Source organism: Acanthisitta chloris, unplaced genomic scaffold, assembly GCF_000695815.1.
Source record: "Acanthisitta chloris isolate BGI_N310 unplaced genomic scaffold, ASM69581v1 scaffold18359, whole genome shotgun sequence".
Lineage (NCBI taxonomy): Eukaryota > Metazoa > Chordata > Aves > Passeriformes > Acanthisittidae > Acanthisitta > Acanthisitta chloris.
In genome coordinates this window covers 1-21,497 of record NW_008692339.1, presented here as the reverse complement: position 1 = coordinate 21,497, position 21,497 = coordinate 1, and the positions used below count along the sequence as shown (strand labels likewise).

At 39.5% G+C, this 21,497-nt stretch overlaps 2 protein-coding genes across 2 annotated transcripts in view; one reads left to right on the top strand and one right to left on the bottom strand.

Annotated features, from left to right (window-relative positions):
• The window catches only part of IL16 (interleukin 16), a 43,439-nt gene extending 28,972 nt beyond the window's left edge, over positions 1-14,467 (top strand). Inside the window, exons 9-22 of the mRNA XM_009082638.1 lie at positions 541-655; positions 851-924; positions 1,016-1,229; positions 2,338-2,455; positions 3,639-3,771; positions 4,650-4,737; positions 5,465-5,947; positions 7,485-7,616; positions 8,798-9,887; positions 10,401-10,584; positions 11,999-12,100; positions 12,761-13,013; positions 13,860-13,985; positions 14,258-14,467. Coding sequence (XP_009080886.1) covers positions 541-655; positions 851-924; positions 1,016-1,229; positions 2,338-2,455; positions 3,639-3,771; positions 4,650-4,737; positions 5,465-5,947; positions 7,485-7,616; positions 8,798-9,887; positions 10,401-10,584; positions 11,999-12,100; positions 12,761-13,013; positions 13,860-13,985; positions 14,258-14,451 — 3,306 coding nt within the window. The 3' untranslated portion in view covers positions 14,452-14,467. The remainder of the gene's footprint in view (positions 1-540; positions 656-850; positions 925-1,015; positions 1,230-2,337; positions 2,456-3,638; positions 3,772-4,649; positions 4,738-5,464; positions 5,948-7,484; positions 7,617-8,797; positions 9,888-10,400; positions 10,585-11,998; positions 12,101-12,760; positions 13,014-13,859; positions 13,986-14,257) is intronic.
• Positions 14,468-17,847: 3,380 nt separating this feature from the next.
• Positions 17,848-21,461, bottom strand: STARD5 (StAR-related lipid transfer (START) domain containing 5). Its single transcript, XM_009082640.1, has 4 exons — positions 21,234-21,461; positions 19,726-19,843; positions 18,587-18,680; positions 17,848-18,064 (listed from the first exon to the last, which is right to left on the bottom strand). Exons 1-4 carry the CDS (start codon positions 21,459-21,461, stop codon positions 17,917-17,919), a joined length of 588 nt encoding a protein of 195 aa, XP_009080888.1. The 3' UTR covers positions 17,848-17,916.
• Positions 21,462-21,497: the final 36 nt, after the last annotated feature.

The following is a 21,497-nucleotide window of genomic DNA, read 5'->3' as shown; positions in this document are numbered from 1 at the left end:
CAGGTACTGTTTGACTTTTATATAAGGGGAGGAAGGGTAAAGAATACGTAGATGAGAAATATTTGCCTACAAAGGTCTATTGGTGTTGCTTAAGTTTACAACATGTATTAACTCTGCGTGGTAGAGGGTAAGATAAAGGGATCTCCATGAGATTTCCATCCATGTGCCTGAAATTAGTAGTAATTTCAAGATCTTGTATGTTCTTTTATCAATCTCATTTATGGGAAAGGAAATTAAGGAGAACCACAGATGAATTATTCTCTGAAGGCTGCTTATTGGACAAAAATAAAGAATAATTTAGGCACCTTCCTATGTGCTTATAAAAGTGAGTGAATTGATTGCAACAAACAGCAAATCATAAGGGCATTCTACTGAAATTCCCATTTGCTCTTACTATGGAACGTGGCTGACTGCTTTTTTGTGCATTATACTATTCCATTGACAATGCTGCCCACATAGGTAATGCAGAAGAACCTGCAAATGAACTATTATGAGAACTGAATAATGGCTCTCACACACTGTTTTTCTTCCATAAATTAGGGTTTGGGCTTCAGCATTGTAGGAGGGAAAGACAGCATTTATGGACCAATAGGCATCTATGTCAAAACCATCTTTCCTGGGGGAGCTGCTGCTGCTGATGGAAGGCTACAAGAAGGTGGGAAATCCCTTTTCTCTCCCTTTTCTCACTTCCCAAAGAATAATACCTAAAGGCAGATTAAAGCTGAAGTAAGCCAGAAGAGACTTTTACACCTGCACCCACTATTGCATTTACAGGACTCCTTTCGAGTGCATGTATGTATCATGTAATTTATTGCACAGCTGTAACATAATTTTTTCTCTTTCAAAACAGGTGATGAGATCCTGGAACTGAATGGAGAATCCATGCATGGACTAACACATTATGATGCTTTACAAAAATTCAAGGTTATGTATTCTCCTTCCAGAACAATCTGTCCTTACACATAATTTTCATGTGAATTCAACCCATTCATTCATTGTCTGTTCTTTCTAGCAGGCCAAAAAGGGTCTTCTGACACTTACAGTTAGGACAAGCTTCAGCACACCTCATTCTGCTTCCAGCTGTCAGTCACCTCACTTGTGTCAGTCACTGAGCTCCAGTACATGCATAACCAAAGAAAACAGCTCTTTCAGTTCAGAAAATGCAGCATTCTCATTAAATCCCACAAAGCCCAATGACAGGGTCATAATGGAAGTCACCCTAAACAAAGGTAAGTGTTGAAATTACCTGAGCACTGCCAACAAAACACTGATTGACAAACTACTGTTCATTTGCTCTCTGAATGTCTTTCCTCACTAACCTGATTCTTCTCCTGAACTGAGTTTTTTTAATACACTAAATTAGATCTTGGTGCCTGTCAGTGCTAACAACTGTCTGTCAACAGCAGGATTTTGAACACCATCTGTCCTCAAGAGCAAATCACTCATTTTTTTTCACTCAAGCATTAGACTCACATTCATATCCTTCACATGAAAAAGTAGAACTCTTGGCAACAATTACCACTTATTAAGCAGATTGTGCAATTCTTACCCATAATTATGCTAGCAGTTAATTTCGTTCTTGAAAAGGCTTAAAAGCACATAAGTATCTATATCTTCTTGTAGTTCTTTCACCTCCTCTCCAACTGTCATCATCTTCTATTTATAAACAACCACTGGCAGAATGAAATAAACTTATAAATATGGGAACTGCTAAGCAACAAACAAAGTGAAGCCTCTATGAGGTAACAGGGACTTACCAAACACACAGTATGGGATCTGTCATGAGAGTGACTGTCCAGAGAAAAGAGGGTAAACTCACAAAAGTGTTAAGATGCATTATATAAAACAAAGAGCATTAAGATGATATAGCTAACAATAACTACATATCCTTAATTTTGTCTTGGTTCTTTTCCCTTAGTTTTTGTTCCTTAATTCTTTTTTTCTATTCTGTCTCCTTGTTAAGTCACTTGAATTCTTCTGTAATGGCAGATATTTTGCAAAATAAACCTGCTTTGCATTGTGTCTGTGTCATACAAGCAATGAATTGCAAACCAGAGCTTGGAGCCCCACAAGCAATATCGGTGTGCACTCAGTGAAATCATGAGAGGAACAAACAAAAACCCCAAATCACCCCACAATAAAACGATAGAAAGGAAAAGAAAAAATGTGGTAGAAGCAGCAGCCAATATTGAAAGTTCAGCATTCATGAACCCAAGACTTTGGCTCTGGTTTGTACAGAAAAAAAAAATTAAACTGAAGACAGTTCTTAAAAGGTCTCTCCAATGGTTTGGTTTAACTGTTTCTTATGTCTTTTTTTTTACTTATTAATTCTTTCAGAACCAGGTGTTGGCCTGGGAATCGGGTTATGTAGCATCCCTTACTTCCAGTGTATTTCAGGGATTTTTATTCACACCCTCTCACCAGGCTCAGTGGCACATATGGATGGGAGACTCAGGTAGGATGGGAAAGACTATCTGTCTTATGGCACAGCTTTTTTTCATTGCTATGTTTTATGGGTTTATTTTTGACCTGTTTGGGCAGGAAGGCATCGTGCTTTCTGGGACTTTGGGGTTTAAAGCATGTGTGCTATTCCCAGGATTTGAGCAAACCTGTTCAGGATGTGTGGGATTTCCAGATATATAGTAACCCAGTGAAATTACTGTCTCTTGCCCAAGCTGGACTAGCTTTGAAGGTCTTAGAAAAGCATATAGCATTGCTACTGAAGGAGATTTCCAAATGAGAAAGTATTTGGAAAAACCCAAACATATGGCATAATCTGGCTTGTTTGAGCACTTTTTTTCTGATACAAGCTCCTCCAATTCTATCCCTTGTTTCCCAATAGAAACAGATTTGCTGAAATGAGCTTTAGTGGGAGTGTAGAAATTCACTTTCAAAGATTTATGGCTGATTAGTAGTGTTGAACATATTGAGAATTGAACAGAATGTAGTGATTTCAGTGAAGGCTTTTTGATTTAACTTTGGGTGTTCTGTAACCCTCCTCTGTACATGCCTAAGACTTTAGCTGATAGAATGGTGGTCTTAAACTATTTGAATATTTGTATGACACAAATCAATGCCTTCACTCAGCATCTTAATGTATGTAGGTATTTGCAGCAGAGCAGAGCAAGGCAGAGTTAGTTTCCATGTAGGCCTAATTTGGATTTCATCTAGCAAGTTTCAGTCCAGCAATCAGCAGCATTATGATAGCTCATCATTAGAATTTTTCTATTAACAAGTTATTTGTATGTAACAGAAACATAAAATCCTTTCTGACCTTAAATAACAGCAGCATAACGTAAAGACATGAAAAGTGAAATGTTAGCTTGAAAAGAAGGAAGGAAGATGTAGGTGGAAGCAGGAGATAAACTGCAGACAGCAGAATGATCACAAAGTGTGCTGAGCATGAAGAAAGGTCAAAGGTTGCATGCAGCAAGGCAGTTAGTTCAAAACCCCTTGGCATCCAACTCATTCCCATTCCATGTTCTGTAACAGGAACAGACAGACAGACTTAACCTGTGATCAAATTAGAGGTCAACCATATGAATTTGCTTTTCACATACTTTCACATGGGTAAGAAACTGTTGCGAGAAAAATCTGCTTTGTTTAAATAATTTGTCTTCTTCTTCATATCTCTTTAGGTGTGGAGATGAAATAATTGAAATTAATGAAACTTCAGTACAAAATACAACTCTTAATGAAGTTTATGCTGTGCTAAGCCATTGTGATCCTGGTGCAGTACAAATTATCATTAGCAGACACCCTGAACCACAGGTAGCACACTATATTCTTTCTGACTTTCGATATAGCACATACTGAGAACTAAGAGTGAGGGAGGGAGGAAGTACTAATCTAAAACAGATGGAAAGATGCTGATCTCTTTAGAATCATCACTGCACACAAACAAACCTGAGATATGCACTAACTTAAACAGAATCATGTAAGATTTACCACAAAATCCTTTCTCAGAAAAGAGTGGCAATGTAATGTTTTACAGCAACAAATGTCTCTACAGACTTTCTCATCTTTCTGTCTCTGAACAGCTTTATCACTTTCAAGGATATCACAGAATCACAGAATAGGTAAGGTTGGAAGGGACCTCTGGAGGTCATATAGTCCAACCTCCCTGCCAAGTCAGGGTCATCTAGAGCAGGTTACACAGGAACGAGTCCCAGTGGGTTTTGAATGTCTCCAGACCTCTTCATGACCTCTGTGGGTAGCCTGTTTCAGTGTTCTGCCATCCTCAATGTAACAAAGTTCTTTCTCATGTTGAGGTGGAACTTCTTATGCTTCAGTTATGGCCATTACTCTTTGTCCTCTTGCAGGACACCACTGAAAAGAGTCAGGCACCATCCTCCTGACATCAGCCTTTGAGCTATTTATTATACATTGATGAAATACATAACCCTGTCCAGGGACGGTGATGGATTCACTGTCCTTGGAGGTTTTTAGGATGAGACTAGATGTGGCGCTTAGTGCCACAGTCTAGTAACCATGGTAAGGTTGGACTTAATGATCTTTGAGGTCTCTTCCAACCCAGTTGATTCTATGATTTTATGACTTGAAAATCTTTATGAACTGAATAAATGTTGAAATGTTACTCATCACCTCTCAGCAATCTCACAAGAGTATAATGGCATGATATTTCCTAGGTGTCTGAGCAACAGCTGAAAGAAGCTGTTGCACAAGCTGTGGAAAACAACAGGTTTGGAAAGGAGAGACACCAATGGAGTACTGAAGGTAAGAGAATACTAAGTGCATTCACTGAGACATGGTCATTTTGGCTTAAAAGATGTCTTGGATGACTACATGCTGTCATCCTTGGTAACACTCAAGTAATCCAGAGCAGAAAGTAGTAACCTCACAGGGTAACTCTCCTAACATGTCTCCTATGATATGTTACCAGAGTGATGAGCACACACCAAATCTGTCTGATTATCAACAAGAATTTTCATGCAAACTTCCTCTCACAGTTGCTCATCCTTTTCAATTTATAACCTCTGCTTAAAGCTTTTGAAACAACTGTCCATAGGTGACAGGACTATGACAGCAAGGAACTGCACAATGCAAGTGATGTCCTAGGGACAAACAGTTTGTTAATCCCCTCATGAGGAAAGGCACATGTAGGCATGGTTGGAGCTATTTGGCCAGCTCAGGTACAACATCCTCTCACAGTAACATATGGCAATGATATTCCTTTTAGTGTCCTCATTTTTTCTAAAGGACCAAAGGTAACAGAATCATCATCCATAAAACTACACTGCTGACACACCTACATATATGAAAAATGTTATTTTGGTGTCCAGGAATGTAGCTGTTGACCCTTCCCTCCACAAGCCTTTAATGCATAAATTCTACCTTTGCACCCACCGATGGTGGTGTTTAGCTGCAAATTTAATCAGCTGAACCTTTGAAGCCAGCACTTTGCTTGTACTGAATAGACATTTTGGATGTGTTCCTGATACAGGTGTTAAAAGACTAGAAATGAGCTGGCATGGAAGACACCCATGTGAAAAACACATTGAAAGGAATGCTGCTTACTGCAACCGCAGGACACAGAGGCTCATGACCCGCTCCAGCAGTGACAGCAGCTACAACCCTCGGTCCTCGTGTGGTAATGGTGCTGTCTACCAACTGACTGACCTGAAAGCAAGAGTACATAGCGTGGATGTACCAATTACCAGACAACCTGGCCTGCTGTACTCATTCTCTGGTAATAATGCAGAGAGAAATTCTCCTCCTACCTGTAGGGAGGGAAGCCGACCCTTGCAAAACACTAAGAAATCATCAGAGATCCTCGTTAGAAAACCTAAATCATCAAAGCCCAAACCTCCACCAAGGAAATACTTCAAGCAGGACTGCACATGTGATGACCAGTGTAACACAGAAAGAAAAGAAAAGCTTGTATTGGAAGTGGCTGCATCACCTTCAAGCACTCAGGTAAAGCTAAATTTGTGAAATTTTCCTTATGTCTGCATATTTATGAGCCAGGGGAAGGAGAAAGGCAAAGTGATTTTGTATGATGGGAGGAAGAAGGGCAGGAAGAAAGGGTACATGTGGGAATTAGGGAAGGGGATGAGGCTCCTCTGTTTTGAAAATGCATCTTAGTGAAGCCAGATTAGTGCAAAATGTGATGTTCAAACTAAGGTCAGAAGGCAGAGCAGTGTCTGAAGAAAATTTCCTCCCATATCAAGGAATCTGAGTTAAAATCCCAGGGAGAGCAGCAGCAAGAATGAAGCTGAGTCCCTGTAATTCCAAGTGAGCATGTGCCTCTGGTGCTATTGAGCACTGTCTGGTTCCAGAGCAACTGGGACAGCAATGTGCTCTGGGCTGGGGCTGAAGAAGCCTGGGGGGGCTGATCCTAACTACCTGTGACACAGAGTCAAACCACTTATGAAGCAGAGGAGTCATGAAACAATTTTTTTGTTTCAGTAGTGGATTTTAATTGGAAGAAAGCCCTAATATTATGTACAGCAAGTAATCTTGGGCTGAGATAGGTACATTTCTTGACACCAGGAGGTGTTAAATAAACTTATGTAAATTGTGAGGCATATAGATATATGTTGATGAGCTACAGTATTTAAAACCTGAGTGTATATTTCTACATTACTAAATTTCAGTTCCCTCTGTTATCTGTGTGAACAGAAAGACTGTTTCACATTTGCATGAGTGTGGAGAATTGTGAGATCTGCATGTTGAAACAAAGTTGTGGTTTGCTTAAAAATGAAACCTCTTTTCCCCAGGTTTAAGTAATACTCCAGTTCTCAGTGCAATGCAAAGAGAAAAACCAAAAAAAACCTCAAAACCCCCCCCCAAAAAGCCCCAAACCAATTCCCAAGCTACAGGGATCAAAAGAAAATGATATAGATCAGACTGAACTCCATGTATAATGGAAATTTCTAAGAAAGATTCAGTTAAGCACTTTATGTAAGTTCACTCTTTTACCATCCCCTAAGAAGAGCAGTAGAAACATATTTACCAACAGCTACTAGAAAATCACATTTCAGAAGTAAAATTAAGGAAAATAAGTACTTGTTGAACTTATCACTGTATACAACTTGTTATTTTTCAGTACTTAGTTATCCTAAATGAGAATGTGAAAAAACTAAACCTTCAGATCAACGAGTCCATGAAAAGTCAAGCTCTGTTAAGGAACACAACTTCCTCTAGTAAGACAATCTGTATATGTCAGGGCAACAGCTCCTTTAAGCCTCCAGGAGAGAAGGTTCCTTGTCAGAATGTATTTTAGATCACTAAGAGAATGTTTGTTACTGCATTTAAAATCTTTTTGCTAACCTTTTTTCCCTGAATACTTTGCATTAGTGAGTTTAAGCCCTACAAACCACAATTCTGTAGAGGATTTCTGTTTTTCTCGATTCATATACATACTTTATTCTCTTTTCAGACTTTTTTTCAGATTCATATATAGTGTGGTTTGCATAATTACATTCTGACACACTTCTCTTTCCTGTTTGTTCTTTTTGTTGGAGAACCAATGCTAGAGGGACATCAAACTGATGTAACCCACAGTGCCTTTACCACTTCTCCTACAGCATATGATACAGAGCACAGACCTGCTGTTCCGGGGGGCAGAGATCAAGAAAAAAAAGCAAACTTAGGTAGGTTTAATTGCATTAACTTTTTTTTGCAGCTAAACCTAGCATTTAATTTCGGTTCAAAAATGGGTACTGAGCTGACTCTGCCTTTGTGTTTAAATGTAGGCTTCACCTCACATTGTAAATTTTGGGGTGAACAGATAAAATAACAAATTATTGATTAATCTTTGAAAAAAGGGAAATGATAGCAAAAGCAGCATAATAGATGATTTATTGTAAAAAAGGTACAAGATTTCTGTATTTCTTCAGATGAAACTGCTTAGTTATGTTGAATATTTGATATTAAATGTTACTTTTAGCATTTCTAAAGGATATTTTTATGCAGAGTTTCAAGGCTCTATCGTTGCAATGGTATAAACCACTGTTTGGTGGTTAACCATAAGTTAGATTTCTGTTATGCTTGTCAGAGTTAAGGAAATTTAGTGTTAAGAGAACAACACTCTCAAAAGGTTTCTTACCTCATAAACAGTTATGTAATTCTATAACTTCTGGCTCAGATCATTAAAAAAAATAAAAATGATGCCTTAAACCCCAAATATTTACACCAAAGCAGATAACAAACATTATTTGTGCAACTGTACAAACAAAGGTTTGCTGCTGTTCAGCTCTACCATGTCTAACATTAAAATACTTAAATAGTCTGTGATATATAAATATTCCTACATTAGAATCAAGTTTTTACTTATCATAAAAAAAATCAACTGAAAATACCTGCACTAATAAAAGGAAGCATAAATATTAATCAAATATCTTGGGAGAGTCTTTTTAGAGCAGGATATACTTATAAAAGTAGAAAAGAAATTAATTTTTAAAAGAATTTACTGTAACATCAGCCTTTTTGCTGGGCTGCAAACAACAGTGCAAAGTGTAACTGTTGCAGCCTGTGCATGACTTCAGCACCCCAGAATTTCAGGTTACATTTACAAACTGATGGCTCTTTAGAAAAGGGAGCCTGCATATAAGCACAGAGGAGTCTCGTTTTTCAGTTAATTTCAGTGTCTGGAAACAGAACTTGTAGATCAAGGGTTGTGAAATTTAAAAAAGTTTAAATTTTTTAGAACTGTAAAAAAATGCCTATTGGAGACTTGAATGAAATTCCAATTTAATGGGTTACAAATGATGTGGTGATAAGGGATGGAGAAGAAGAAGGAGGCTTGTTCATAATCAGTGTTTCTCTAATACAGGGACTTCACTTCCATCAATACAAAGGCCTGTGCTTAGAAGACAAGCACGGGTAGATTATAGTCTTGATTCAACAACAGAAGACCCTTGGGTTAAAATTTCTGACTGTATAAAAAGCTTATTTAATCCTACAATGAGTGAAAACAACGTGCACTTAGATTTGCAACCTGGCATCGACACAAAGAAAGAGAATCAAAATCGAAGCAGCTCAGAGACAGTTCTGAAGAAATCAGACTCAGAATTAGTCAGTTCCAAAGTGCTAAAATCAGATGAAAATGACAGTGTGAAGAAGGGTCCACCTGTTGCTCCTAAACCTGCCTGGTTTCGCCAGAGTGTGAAAGGATTGAGAAAAGCAAGTTCAGATCTAAACCCAGAGGCAGATCAAAGTCCTCCTGACCTTGACAGCATTTCCAGCAAAAAACTGCACTCCAGCTTATCACGTGTGTCTCCTGGGGGATCATCAATAAAACAAAGAATAAGCTCATTTGAATCCTTGAGTGCTCCACAGTCACCTGAAAAAACGCACCGAAGGCTTAGCCTGAAACCATCAGTCCAGAAAGGACAATCTCCCACTGCAGCAGGGCCAGAAGCAGCTCCAGTCCACTCAAACCAACCCTTCCTCCAACACTGTGAAACCAGCCAACAACAGCCACCTGTGGTCACGGGTACAAAGAGCCTGGATAGATCTTCCTCTCGCAGGGAGGCCAATGCAACCAGCTCAGAGAAAAGCAGCCGTGACAGCACTGAAAATTCATCAAGTCTCTTAACTACAGGAGCTATTGCAAATTCCCATCTTGAACCAGTAGCAAAAGCACACAGCCTAAGGTCACGAAGCTTCCCACTTACTGCTACCCAAGCTTCTGAGATGATGAAGCCATGTGATGAGAAGTGCAGCAAAATCTATTCCATCAGCAACCAGGTGTCATCTGCTTTAATGAAGTCATTGCTTTGCCTTCCTCATTCTCCAGCCTCTCCTGGAAACAGTGCATGGGAAACTCTGGACCCAATGTCTCAGTCCTCTGTGGTGGAGGATGGGACTTCTCTGTCACCTGCAAGTGAGAATCATCACCTGGACTCTGGGTTTTCGCTAAAGTAAGATACCCTACTCAAAACTAAGATTTACAGATGGGCATTGCTGAGCATCTGTTCTGATCCACTGATAGATTAAAGTTCTAAGGTAGCAGCACACAACAGTAAAGCACAAACTAAGTTAAGAACTCTTTAGAGCACAAAAATGAAATGACACATGACTGCTACACTTGTTTTTCATTTGTACTGTATAAACACATGTATAGTTCAAACTTCCTCTTATTTAAGGAGTAATATTTCTAGCATCTCCATGATAAAGGAGATTTAAGTCTGCTTTTGCCTGGGGCCAAGAGATTATTCTTATTCTTTTATGTGATGGATCTTACTTCTGTTAGGCTAACACAATTAATTCACATTTGTCTGTATTAATAATACTTCTTACAGGAGTTACCACCCCAATTATAGGCTAATAAGACCTTATAAGATGATTGCTCCAAAATTGTCTGTATTATGCTTTTGTGGGTATGTTCTTTCATAACTCAGTGTTTCTTTTCTACTCTTGTCACAATGGGACAGTCTCTCTGAGTTGAGAGAATACACTGTGAGCCTCACAGACAATGAGAAGGAGGAAGAGAAACAGGAACACAGCTCACCTCAAGCATCCTGTGTGTCAGGGCAGTCTGTCATCTCACTGCTTTCCCCTGAAGAGTTAGCAAAGCTTATAGAGGAAGTCAAAGCACTAGATGAAGAAACCTTAAAGGTAAACCAGTTTTTATTCTTTGTGCATCATTTTCAGAAAGCTGTGGAGTGAAGGTTAATCTTTGCAGCTTTATTTTTTAGCAAATAAAACAGTCATGTCAATATGTGCCAGTAGTAATACTTAGCTCTTTTGATTAAAAATCTTGAAGTTGTCAAAGATAACTAAGCAAGAATAACACCTGTTTAGCTAATGGGATAACAGCTATTCAGCAGGTAAGGTCAGTGTATACAGAAGTAGGCTGTGATATTTTAGAGGCCATCCTTTTTATTGGGATTGCCAGAGTGACACACCCAATGCCTCACTTTTGGGATACTGAACAACCTGTAATCTTACTGGATTCCTCTAGAATTGTGATAAATCTCAGTATAAATCAAAATCACGTGTGCATTCCAGAGTGGTAAAGATTTCTAAAAACTGCTCACACTTGAAGAAAAGGCAGAAAACACCCAGAGCTCTGCACTGAAAATAGTTCACCATCTGCTGGTAGCTACGTGCTTGCTGTGTTAACACAGCCCCAGCTGCACAAAAGCAGCATAACTGCATTACTGCACCCAGGAGCCCAAGCTAATACAGTGTGTGACTCTCAGCTAACAGCAGAGGGATGGTTTTTATCCATTTGTTTCTTGTCAACATCCCATATTAATATTTTTTGTTTGCTTAGCAGTGAAAGATATGTTGCAGTGTTGCCCTCAATGGGACATTAGCTTCTCTTTGTTCTCATGGAATTTGCAGGACAATCTCTTAGCAGCACGTCCCCTCTGCCTGGTTGCAGCTGGCCTGTGGATTCAATTGTGGAAGGAAACAAGACACAAGATCAAAAAATCCAACTGGAATTGTTCAGATAGTGAACACAGTTGTGAAATTGTGGTGAAGAAAGCCATGTTTCCTTAGGAAATTGGTTAAACAGGAATTGTTACCCTGTACAGACTCAGCTTTGGGATAACCCAGTCAGAGAGAGCTCACTCCAACAGTTAGTAGAACATTGTCAAAAAATAAAAATAGAAATGAGAAACAATTTTTAAGCTGTGACACTTCTATCCATGTGAGCCATACAATAAATTATTTTCCCACTTTGTCAATAAAAATGGTCCTCTAATATGATTCAGCAATATTTTATGTTTCTACAGCACATGAAAACTATACTCTTTAATATAATCCAATTTATGGTCCAGATTCAACCGATAATTTGTTTCTCAAATCAGAACAATTTTAGACACAGAACAGCATTTTAAAAAACAGGTAATTGATAGGCAGATTTGATCAAAACCAAACACTAAATAAGTCTCAGTATTATGCTTGTGCCACTAAGTATCATTATAAAATGCACAATAGAGAAAAAGAAAACATGCTGAGTTTGCAATCATCTTGACATACTATTTTAGAAGTTCTTGACATTATTCTTTTCTCTGCCTAGGAATTTGATGATATTCAGGTTACAATTTTGCATAAAGAAGAAGATACTGGGCTTGGATTCAGTTTGGCAGGGGGCATTGACCTAGAAAACAAAGTGGTAACAGTAAGTAGCATCTTTCTGAAAATATACTCCCAAAACAATTACTCTATCTAAAAAATACTCACCTTACTGGTTTCCTACTCCAGTGTTTGACTTTTGGCATAATCAAAGTGGGCAGATGTACTGATAGGGTTAGAAGAAACATGGTCTTAGCAGGTGAAAACAGGATCATTCTGCACAGAGGTGTCTCTCCAGGTGCCAAGGCAGTGGTGTTCTGCTTCCCTGTGCACCTACTCCCCAGCAGCTCTGAAAGCCAAGGCAGAACACACAGGCCTAGGCAGGAAGTAACCAACACCTTATTCACATGCTAATAGAAGACCTTGCAGGGTGGTGAGGAGGAATGAGGTAGACGCATAAACATGTGAGGGGTCTAGAAACTAGAGATAAGCTTCATGCCTTGTTTGTCCCTCAAACAGGTCAGGAAGCAGCATAATCAAGGTACATACCATGGTCAGCACTGCTTCAGCCACCTAGTACCAGGGCTAAACTGCTTGCCCAGCTGCTTGAAGAAGGATGTGCATGCTAGAAGCAACTTGTTCCTGGCAACGAATGAAAAATGCACATGGTGAAAAGTATTAACTGAGTCATTTAGTGATTTCTCTTTTTTTTTCCCTCTTTCCTTGTGTGTGTGTGTTTGTGTGTGGTGACTGGGCTCTTCAATAGGTTCACAAAGTGTTTCCCAATGGATTGGCATCTCAGGAAGGAACTATTCAGAAAGGAGATGAAGTACTATCCATTAATGGAAAGTCTCTTAAAGGTGCAACTCACCACGATGCCTCAGTGATCATGCGACAGGCTCGACAACCCAGACAAGCTGTTGTTGTCACTAGAAAACCTAAAGATGGAGAAAAAAGTCTCAGTGTTTCAATCAACTCTAGTACATCTTCAGTAGCAAGTGATGCCTCACAAGAATCTGGTAAGTCTAGTGGCATTACTTCCCAGCTCCCACCTGCTGAGTGTTCACTGATCACCTGAAATCCAGGAGTTCCTAAAGCAGCTCAGCATTGGCTGCATCAATCTCAGAGCCATGAGTGGAAACAGCATGGTTAATAAAACATTCCCGAAACAGACATTTGGAATAACTTTGTTGAAAAGAGAAAGAATTAATGGACTTCTAAAATAAAAGAACTCTTAAAAAAAACCCCAAGTGTGATTATATGACTTTCTGAAGACATACAAAAATAGTTATTGTAGTAACACATCTAATTCAAGGTGTAATGACAACTCAGTGAACAGTGATTCTTTAATGCTATTACAAGACTTTTTCCTCTGTGAAAGAGAATTTCAGTTTGAGCAAACAATGTGCTATTGTTCAATGTAGCAGGTGGCTATATCTGAAACACAAGGTCAGAGTTTGGCAGACTATTTCACTTTCAAGATAGTTTTGTTTTGTTTTTCTAAAGCATCAGCTGGAGATCTGTAGCTTTATTTCCATACTGTAAATAAACATTAGCACATTTGTAATCAATGGCAATTTCATAACTAATATCAAGTCAAATATTTGCCTTAAATTTTCTTAATTGAACAGATTTTTATAATTCTAGTAAATATATTTCCATGAATTCAAACACAACCTTCTTTCCCCACCTTCCCAGAGGGCCTTAAAATGACAAAAAGAGAAATTAAATGTTCTAGTTTTCTCTTCCATTTGGCAGTTTATGGTGCCTTTGCAAACAAACCAGAAGTTCATTTTTTTTGTAACAGATGTTTTATCTTTTCAGACTATGTGCTGCCCATCTGCTAACTTTCCATTTGTTTCCAGCAACTGGAGATACAATCTGCACTGTAACTCTAGAAAAAACACCTGCTGGTTTAGGATTCAGTCTGGAAGGAGGGAAGGGCTCTATTCAGGGAGATAAACCCATCATCATCAACAGGATATTTAAAGGTAAACACACTTCAATGTGTACAAGACCTGTTTCTAGCTGATGCAGACTTGTGCAGTTCATAACTGACTGCTGATTTATGCCTGTGGTATTTTTTTTTGCAAATGCAGCATTATCTTGTTTGATGCCAGTAATTTGTTGCCTGCTAGGACCAGGTGTTTTATACCAAACATGCTGGTGATCCACCACCCACAAGTATTTCACTAATAAGTGAAAGATCTGATAAGGTGTCTTCCATGTAAAGAATTGAAGAAAATCCATTTTCTTTCCCCAGGGACTGCATTGGAACAGAACAGCCCTGTTCAGCCTGGTGATGAGCTGTTACAAGTGCACACAACTGCCATGCAAGGACTCACTCGTTTTGAAGCATGGAATATAATCAAAGCCTTACCTGATGGGCCCATCACAGCTATCATCAAGAGGAAGAATCGGAGCTCTGTTACCACCAAGTCATCTGAAACTTTGTAAGAGGAAGAATGAGACTTCAAACAAAGGATTTCATTACTTGCAGCCCTTTGGCTACCACAGCAAAATACTCAGAAAGCACATGTGGAAAGCTCACAGGATCTTACTGCCAGTTACAGGGCAAGGTGCATGGGACAAAGTGGGATGTGTACAAAATGGGCATGCTTCTTATTTCAACATTCAGAAACAGATGTTACAAAGTGTAGAATTATAAAATAATGACTTTATTAATAATATACTGGTTGTAATAAAATATGTGACAGCTGTCGTACTTGCCTGTTTTAAGCCATTAACTTAACAAATACCAGAAGGACATCCTGGTGCTAAGTTTTTAGGGCTACTCTCTAAGTCTTGCTCCCTGCCTTACCTTCCCAGGAGGAAGAAATACATCTACAGGCCTACAGCTAAACAATGTCTTAGGGAATGTGCAAAGGGCAGAGAAAGGGGAATGCAGCTTTGTGTGTCAAAATAACAGTGTTCCCTAGAAAATGCCAGCTTTTCTATTCAAAACACAGAACACCCAGGACAGCCACAACCTGTCAAGGTAACTTTCTTCTAAAGTTGACAGAGCCATCTCAATTTGGCAAACACAGGCTGCGAAGGCATTTTCACAGTATTCCAAGGGTGGGCAGGAAGCTAAGGGTAATATAGAAGAGGTTTTCCTAACCTTCCTCTGGCCAGAAGTCTCAGAGAACTACAGCAGAGAGTAAGAAGGCCATTTAGAAACAAGTTACCTTCTAACCACACAGTTTTTTGAAATGCCTGTGTGCTCATTTTGTAAGGGAAAGTACCAGTGAGACTTGATAATCCAAGTATCTCTGAATTGAAATTATTCCAGAAATACTAAATAACTTGGAGATAAATCTATGCTTCAAACACTGCTATCAGCATTTTGGCAGTGCTCTCTTTACGCACTGTATGGAATTGTACCAGCAGCAGCACGTGCATCTATGGCAAGGTGCTCTGTGCAGCCAGTTGGTCTTCTCTGACCTGATTCACTAAATGGAGAGATGCAATGGCAGGATGGAAGTAGTGACTCACCTGCTGAAAGCCTGAGGGCTGCACTGGCTATTGTCCTTGGCCGTTCACCCTCCCAGACTTAGGAATTTTCTGTACCCTTCTTTGGTTACTTAATTTCACCAGGAAGAAATTAAGGAGCTCAGAAGCTATTTTCCATGCACTTAACACAATGCCATAGAAACAGCTATTGAGAGAAAGGGAAGTAGGATAGGCAGCAGAAGGTATTAATTGAATCCAGGCATCTAATTTGCTTTGGCCTTTCCTAAGTCAACTCTGTATTAATGCTTGAAAGAACATTCTTGACAAGCCTTCTGCCCCCACACTTCCAAACCCTTACCCAACTGAGTTGTTTATTCCAAAAAAACCCAACCAAACTATCCTCAAAACAAAATTTTTATAGGAGAAAAATATGAAAGGGATTATTTTTGTACATTTTTAAACTAGTATCTACAAGAAACTCTGCCACAACATTTCCATTTCCAGTTTGGTAGGACAGAAGGCTGAATATTAAGGGCTCTTAATTCCTTCTGGATAGAAGGTGTTAAGCATTCAGGAAAGGGATCCTAAAGTTATTCCAATGAAGAGCCCTAGTTATCACCTTTATCACTCAGAGCAATAAAATAAGCTAAATTATAAATAGCTAATAAGAAGCCACACTGTTTGCAAAATCATTTGCACTACTGGCAGAAATAGTGAGTGACCTCGGCTCTGCTCCTTGAACTTCCTGCTAATTAAATTGATGACAACCCTGGAAAGACTTGCCAGCATATTGCAACTCATGCCCAACAACTTCAGTACATTCAGAAAAATATGTATAAACCTCTGTAATATCAGGGCCGAAATCTCTCCTCAGTGAATTCATTACTCTTCCTAACCACAGAAAGAAGCAATTGGAAGTAAGGACCAACCAAGGGCAAAGAACCTATGAGGGTGAGTGTTCTCACCAAAACATCTTTTCCCCAGGGAGTGGGGCTTGTAAACGGCAGTGAAGGCTTTTCCCTCTTTTGTTGCCTTAAATTTAGAGAGATGTTAGAGGTCTAAGCAACAATTATGCTTCCTTGATGGCAAAGCAGGTGAACAAAGAACAATTTTAAAGGATGATTCAGGAAAAACAGTGAGATGTAGCAGAGAAAAATATTTATTTCACCACACTCATGGAAGTTTTTACATCTTTGTACACAAAGGAGATGACTAAAAACTTTGCTTGCAAAACTATTCCATAGGGTGAGACTTATAGGAAACTTTGTGTGCAAGTCCATGCCCTATATTAAATATAAAAAAAATACAGGGACAGAAAGCAGAACATATTAACCTTGTTAAGTAATCGAGTTACAGCATTAAAATCACAACCTGCATTTAAATTCCTAATTCAGCAATTAGTTTTCTTTTTGTAATTATATGTAATCCATAGTAATGTCTGACGTTCCTGCAGCAACCAGCACCATAGATAGCTGCTAAAGATGAACACATCATTGCACACATAATCAGGCACTGATTTCCCAAGATAATGCTGTGAGGCAAACCAGCCTTAGAAAAGAGCAACGTCCTCATGGCCTGTCAAGAGAAAGCTACAGAAAGATTATTTACCCGTTAAAACCTTTCACCACAGGAGACCAAAAGACATTCGAGTACAGTTCAATATGGTCATTTCAAGTACAATTTAAAAACAGTAAGTAAAGTGCTTAATCCACTTTATTTATTGCCACTATGTCATTTCAGTTTGTTTCATAATCACTGGGTTTAGTACAGAGAGGGGAAAGGAAGAATGTCTATTTGCAGGCCCACAGACCTGTGAATTGATTTGCACTGCTGGACCTTGACTTATTAAGAAAGAACTTAAGGCATATTTACCATCAGCACTAACATCTGCTGGAACAAACAAGTGGAATTCTCCACACAATTCAGTTTGCTCTGGCTTTTACCATTTGCTGGCTTGGACCCACTGAAGCATCTTAACTCTGAGTGCTGGCAGCAAAGGAGCTACACCTTCTTTAGGGAAAGGAACACTGTTCTGCAGGAGTCTACAAAGAACTTCAGAGACCAAACAGAGGTAACCTGCACCTGACTAACACTGTGGTGCTATGTGAGTTTTAGCAATGCTCCCCCTCACAGACACTGACAAAGTGTGGCCAAGAACAGATCCAGTATGTGCATCTTCTCCCTGCAGACAGCCACCACTGCTGCCTCCAGGATCCTTCCAGGCTCTGATGTGATATATTTCTAATTATTAAAATGAAGAATTTCATATTAGAAAATAATACATTGCTCTGCATACGGACAGGTAGAAAATGATGTTTTAAAAATTTATTTTACTCAATTCATTGTTTCATGTCACCTTTCTTAAGTATCTTTGCTAGTAGAAAAGTCCTGAGGCCAACTTCCCATTTTTACCCTCAAGCTGCCACGTGTTTTCCTGTCCTCAGCTGGTGATGTCAGCAACTCATCTTGTCATGCTTTTAATGCCTTAACAGCTTTGGTCAAGTTACTGTAAAATCCAGATATGCTAGCTGGAAAGAAGGAATCCACCACTGTCTGGGGAAGATAGCCACCAAGATCTGTCTGAAAGAAAGTGAGGAGCTGAGTCCTGTCTGGCTCCCTGCAAAGACAATGCAAGTGATTTTATAGGCAAGCAGTTTAAAAGCATCAAGAACTTTTCAATGACTCTTAAAAATATTAGGCTAGATATTTCTAAGAACATTTTTCTTATAAACAAACAGACAAGTTTCAATGAATGTAGCTATGAAATTACAGTTAAATTAGGTCCTAATTAGCTACATGATTCTGTTTATAAATTACAGCAATGTAATAAACAACTGAATACTCATTTACCAAAAATTAAGACCACACTGGTATGTTCTACTGAATCTCTGCTTAAGAGGTCAGCAAGAATCCTACCACGATGCTTCCTGTAACATTAAAGACTTCTCTCCAGGAAATGAAGAGAGACTAATTCATTGCAGAAAAATGGCAACAAAAGGTTCACTCAGTCATAATGATTATCAGGAAGACAGAAACATGCCATTGCCAAGAGGCTACAGGCCACACATGGCTAGACACAGATAACCACAACACACAATGGACTTCAGAATTCCTAACATTCAAACAGATCACTTCTTACCCTGGGACAGGTATACAGAAACAGCCACAGGGATAATTAAAACCTCTCACGAAATTTGGTTGCGGAGGACACAGTGGGTGTTCCACATTGGTGGCTGTAAGAAAAAACAATGAAGAAAAGTGTCATTCTGCCAGAAAATGGGAAGGAGTACTTGGTACTCAAAGCACCAGCTAGGCAGCAAATCCACTACATGAAAATATATTTCAAAAAATGTCAGTATAATCTTTTCAGTGTGGGGCTGTGCACACAAGGGGTCAGAAAAGACCAGTAAAAGGAACCACTCTGGCCTTAGAAGGGGGAAATCAAAGAAGTGTTGAATTTAGAAGCAATTGTTACTATGCTCTGCAGGAAGCATCAAGACACTTGGAGGGAGTTTTATTGAACTCATGTTGTGTGAGGGCACTGCTTTTCTTGAGAGGTCACTCAAGATACTTCCAACAAATCCATGTCACATGGATATGCCACTTGGCTGCTGAGAAGCTGCACTCTAGCCAGTATACAAATTTCTGGCAAGGTGTTCCTGAACGTGATGGGAAACCAGGACACCTGAACAGTGGGGCAGCAAAAGCACTGACCTGTAACAGTTAAGTGAAAGGATGAAAGTGAAAAAACCACAGAAATACCCTTCCATGCAGTGGCAGCCCCTTAAAAATCAGCACGATTTGTTTTCATAAAAACAATTATTTCCCCATACTGGAGTGGGACATTTATTCAATGACTTCACCAAAACCTAGAGGCTGTGCAGAAAATGTTAAAATGGATTTGGCCTAAAAGTGAAAGTTCTGTAAACTCTTAAAACAAAAACACCCACAAAATAATCCAGAACTTAATAGCAAATAATCACAAAAGCATAGCAAGGGAAGAAACCACAGAGCAATAACGTCATCATTATCTGAGTGTTAAGATGATTCTGAGAACAACAACATGGAGAGATAACTACTATTTTAATTTCTGATCAAGATCAGGTCAATAGCTACTGAACTGTTACTTAGTTTTTATTAGTTTATTTAGTTATCTTTATTAGTTTATTATAGCTATTTAGTTTTTGTTTTATATTTCTTTCTGGCAGTTTTTATTTCCAGTAGCTGCTGGTTATTTCCTAACATAACAGGAACACGTGGAGAACAGAAGCTCCTTACCAGCAGATAGCATCGTCCCATCTTCAAATTGCTTCATTGCTACCACATCCACAAATTCTCTTGGTGAAATAATCTTCATAAAAGCTGAAGGGGTTGTGGTCCTGCATACAGAGACAGTCTGGAAATCACAAACCAAAATTAAGTCACTTGATGCTTTCAAAATCACAGCAGAAAATCCCTGTACTTTCTGGTACACTTTCATTTACGCTTTCTAAACTGTATCAAGGAGTTCTACTACACCCTCTGTTGAACAGAATGTAAACCAGCAGAGTCTCAAAGCACTTCTGTGTGACTATGAAGGACAGTTTAATGGAGAAAACAGAGTGCTAAGGCACTGCTTCCAGGATAACTAAGGACAAACATCTCAAGGAATGCTGAAACAGAAATCTGGCACATCTATGCTCACAGGACAGTGAAAATGCTTCTCCTTCCCAGGATGCTGCCAAAGATAACATCTTTGTAAATAAATATATATATACACATATAACATTATATACATTATAACTTCATATGCATGGGATACAACTTGATAACCCAATTTGTTACACTGCAGAAACATTAACACAACCATCCCCTTCCATAGAGGCTCTGTGGTGCCAGGCTCCCCAAAACAGATGTTTCTACCCCAGTGCTAAGCACTGGTAAGTCTGTGAATTTCAAGTGGCAAGTTGCAGCATTCCTCAAGTTGAAGTTTATATGAATACTAAATGCCTGTAACGTTCCCCCAAGAAAAATCATTTGCCCAGGACTTGCACAAACATTCCTGGGACTGGCTGCATTTGCACTCTGGCTGCCTCTGAGCACCTATATCCACTTCAGACTTGGAGATCTAAACCCAGTTCCTTTTTAAGGTTCAGATCTTAAAAAACAAAAGCAGAAAAGGGAAAAAAAATAATTAGACTGTATAACCATAGTAGCAGAAGCTGCTGCTCATATATAACCCTTTTTGTCTGTAATGCTTTTGTAAAGCATCTCCCTTTTAATGACAGAGACTGAAGCAAAGCACTGGGTCCCAAGGCCAGTTAAAGGCAGAGTGTGAAGGGCAGTGCAGAGTGTTGTGTGCTGCCATGGTGAAAGGTGGGGCCTGAATGAATAGCTGATGACATAAACTCTTCACTGCTCTACTAAGCCTATGTATTGTTTAAACCTCCTCTTGCCTCATAGATAGCTTGTGAAAAATAAACATGCTTAGCTTGATTTGCAGCACTAACAACAACACAGTGCAGGAATCTTTAGTGTTATACATTTGTGTATTTTAAGCGCTTAGCCAAGAATATTGTTAAGAGAACATACAGAATTTATGGAAAAGGAAAAAAGAAAATTAAAGAGCACAAAGTTCCTTTTCCCAGTATCATCAGGCTGACTCAGACAGAGACACTGTACAACTTTCTAAGGCCTCTTTACTTCCCTGTATGTAACACTGGTTGTCTCAAGAAGCACATCAGGCACAGCCTGTGCAGAACCCAACGCTGTTAAACACACGCTGCGACAATCTCCCCAGAACTTACATCACTGACGGCTTCGATCACCTCGAAGTCCTTCACGTTTTGGTCCCACTTGGTCCTGAGCCCTCCGGCCACCGGCCTGATGCACTCCCAGACATCCTGCGGCCGGGCGGGCAGGATGCCTTCGCCCTTGTATCTGCGGCGGCACAAAACGAAACCAACTCCCGCTGCTCTACCCAGCCTGGCCCCGGCGACCTCGGCAGCGCCGCGGGGCGATACCCACCCACCCATTTACCCACCCATTTACCCATCCCGGGCAGCGCCGCG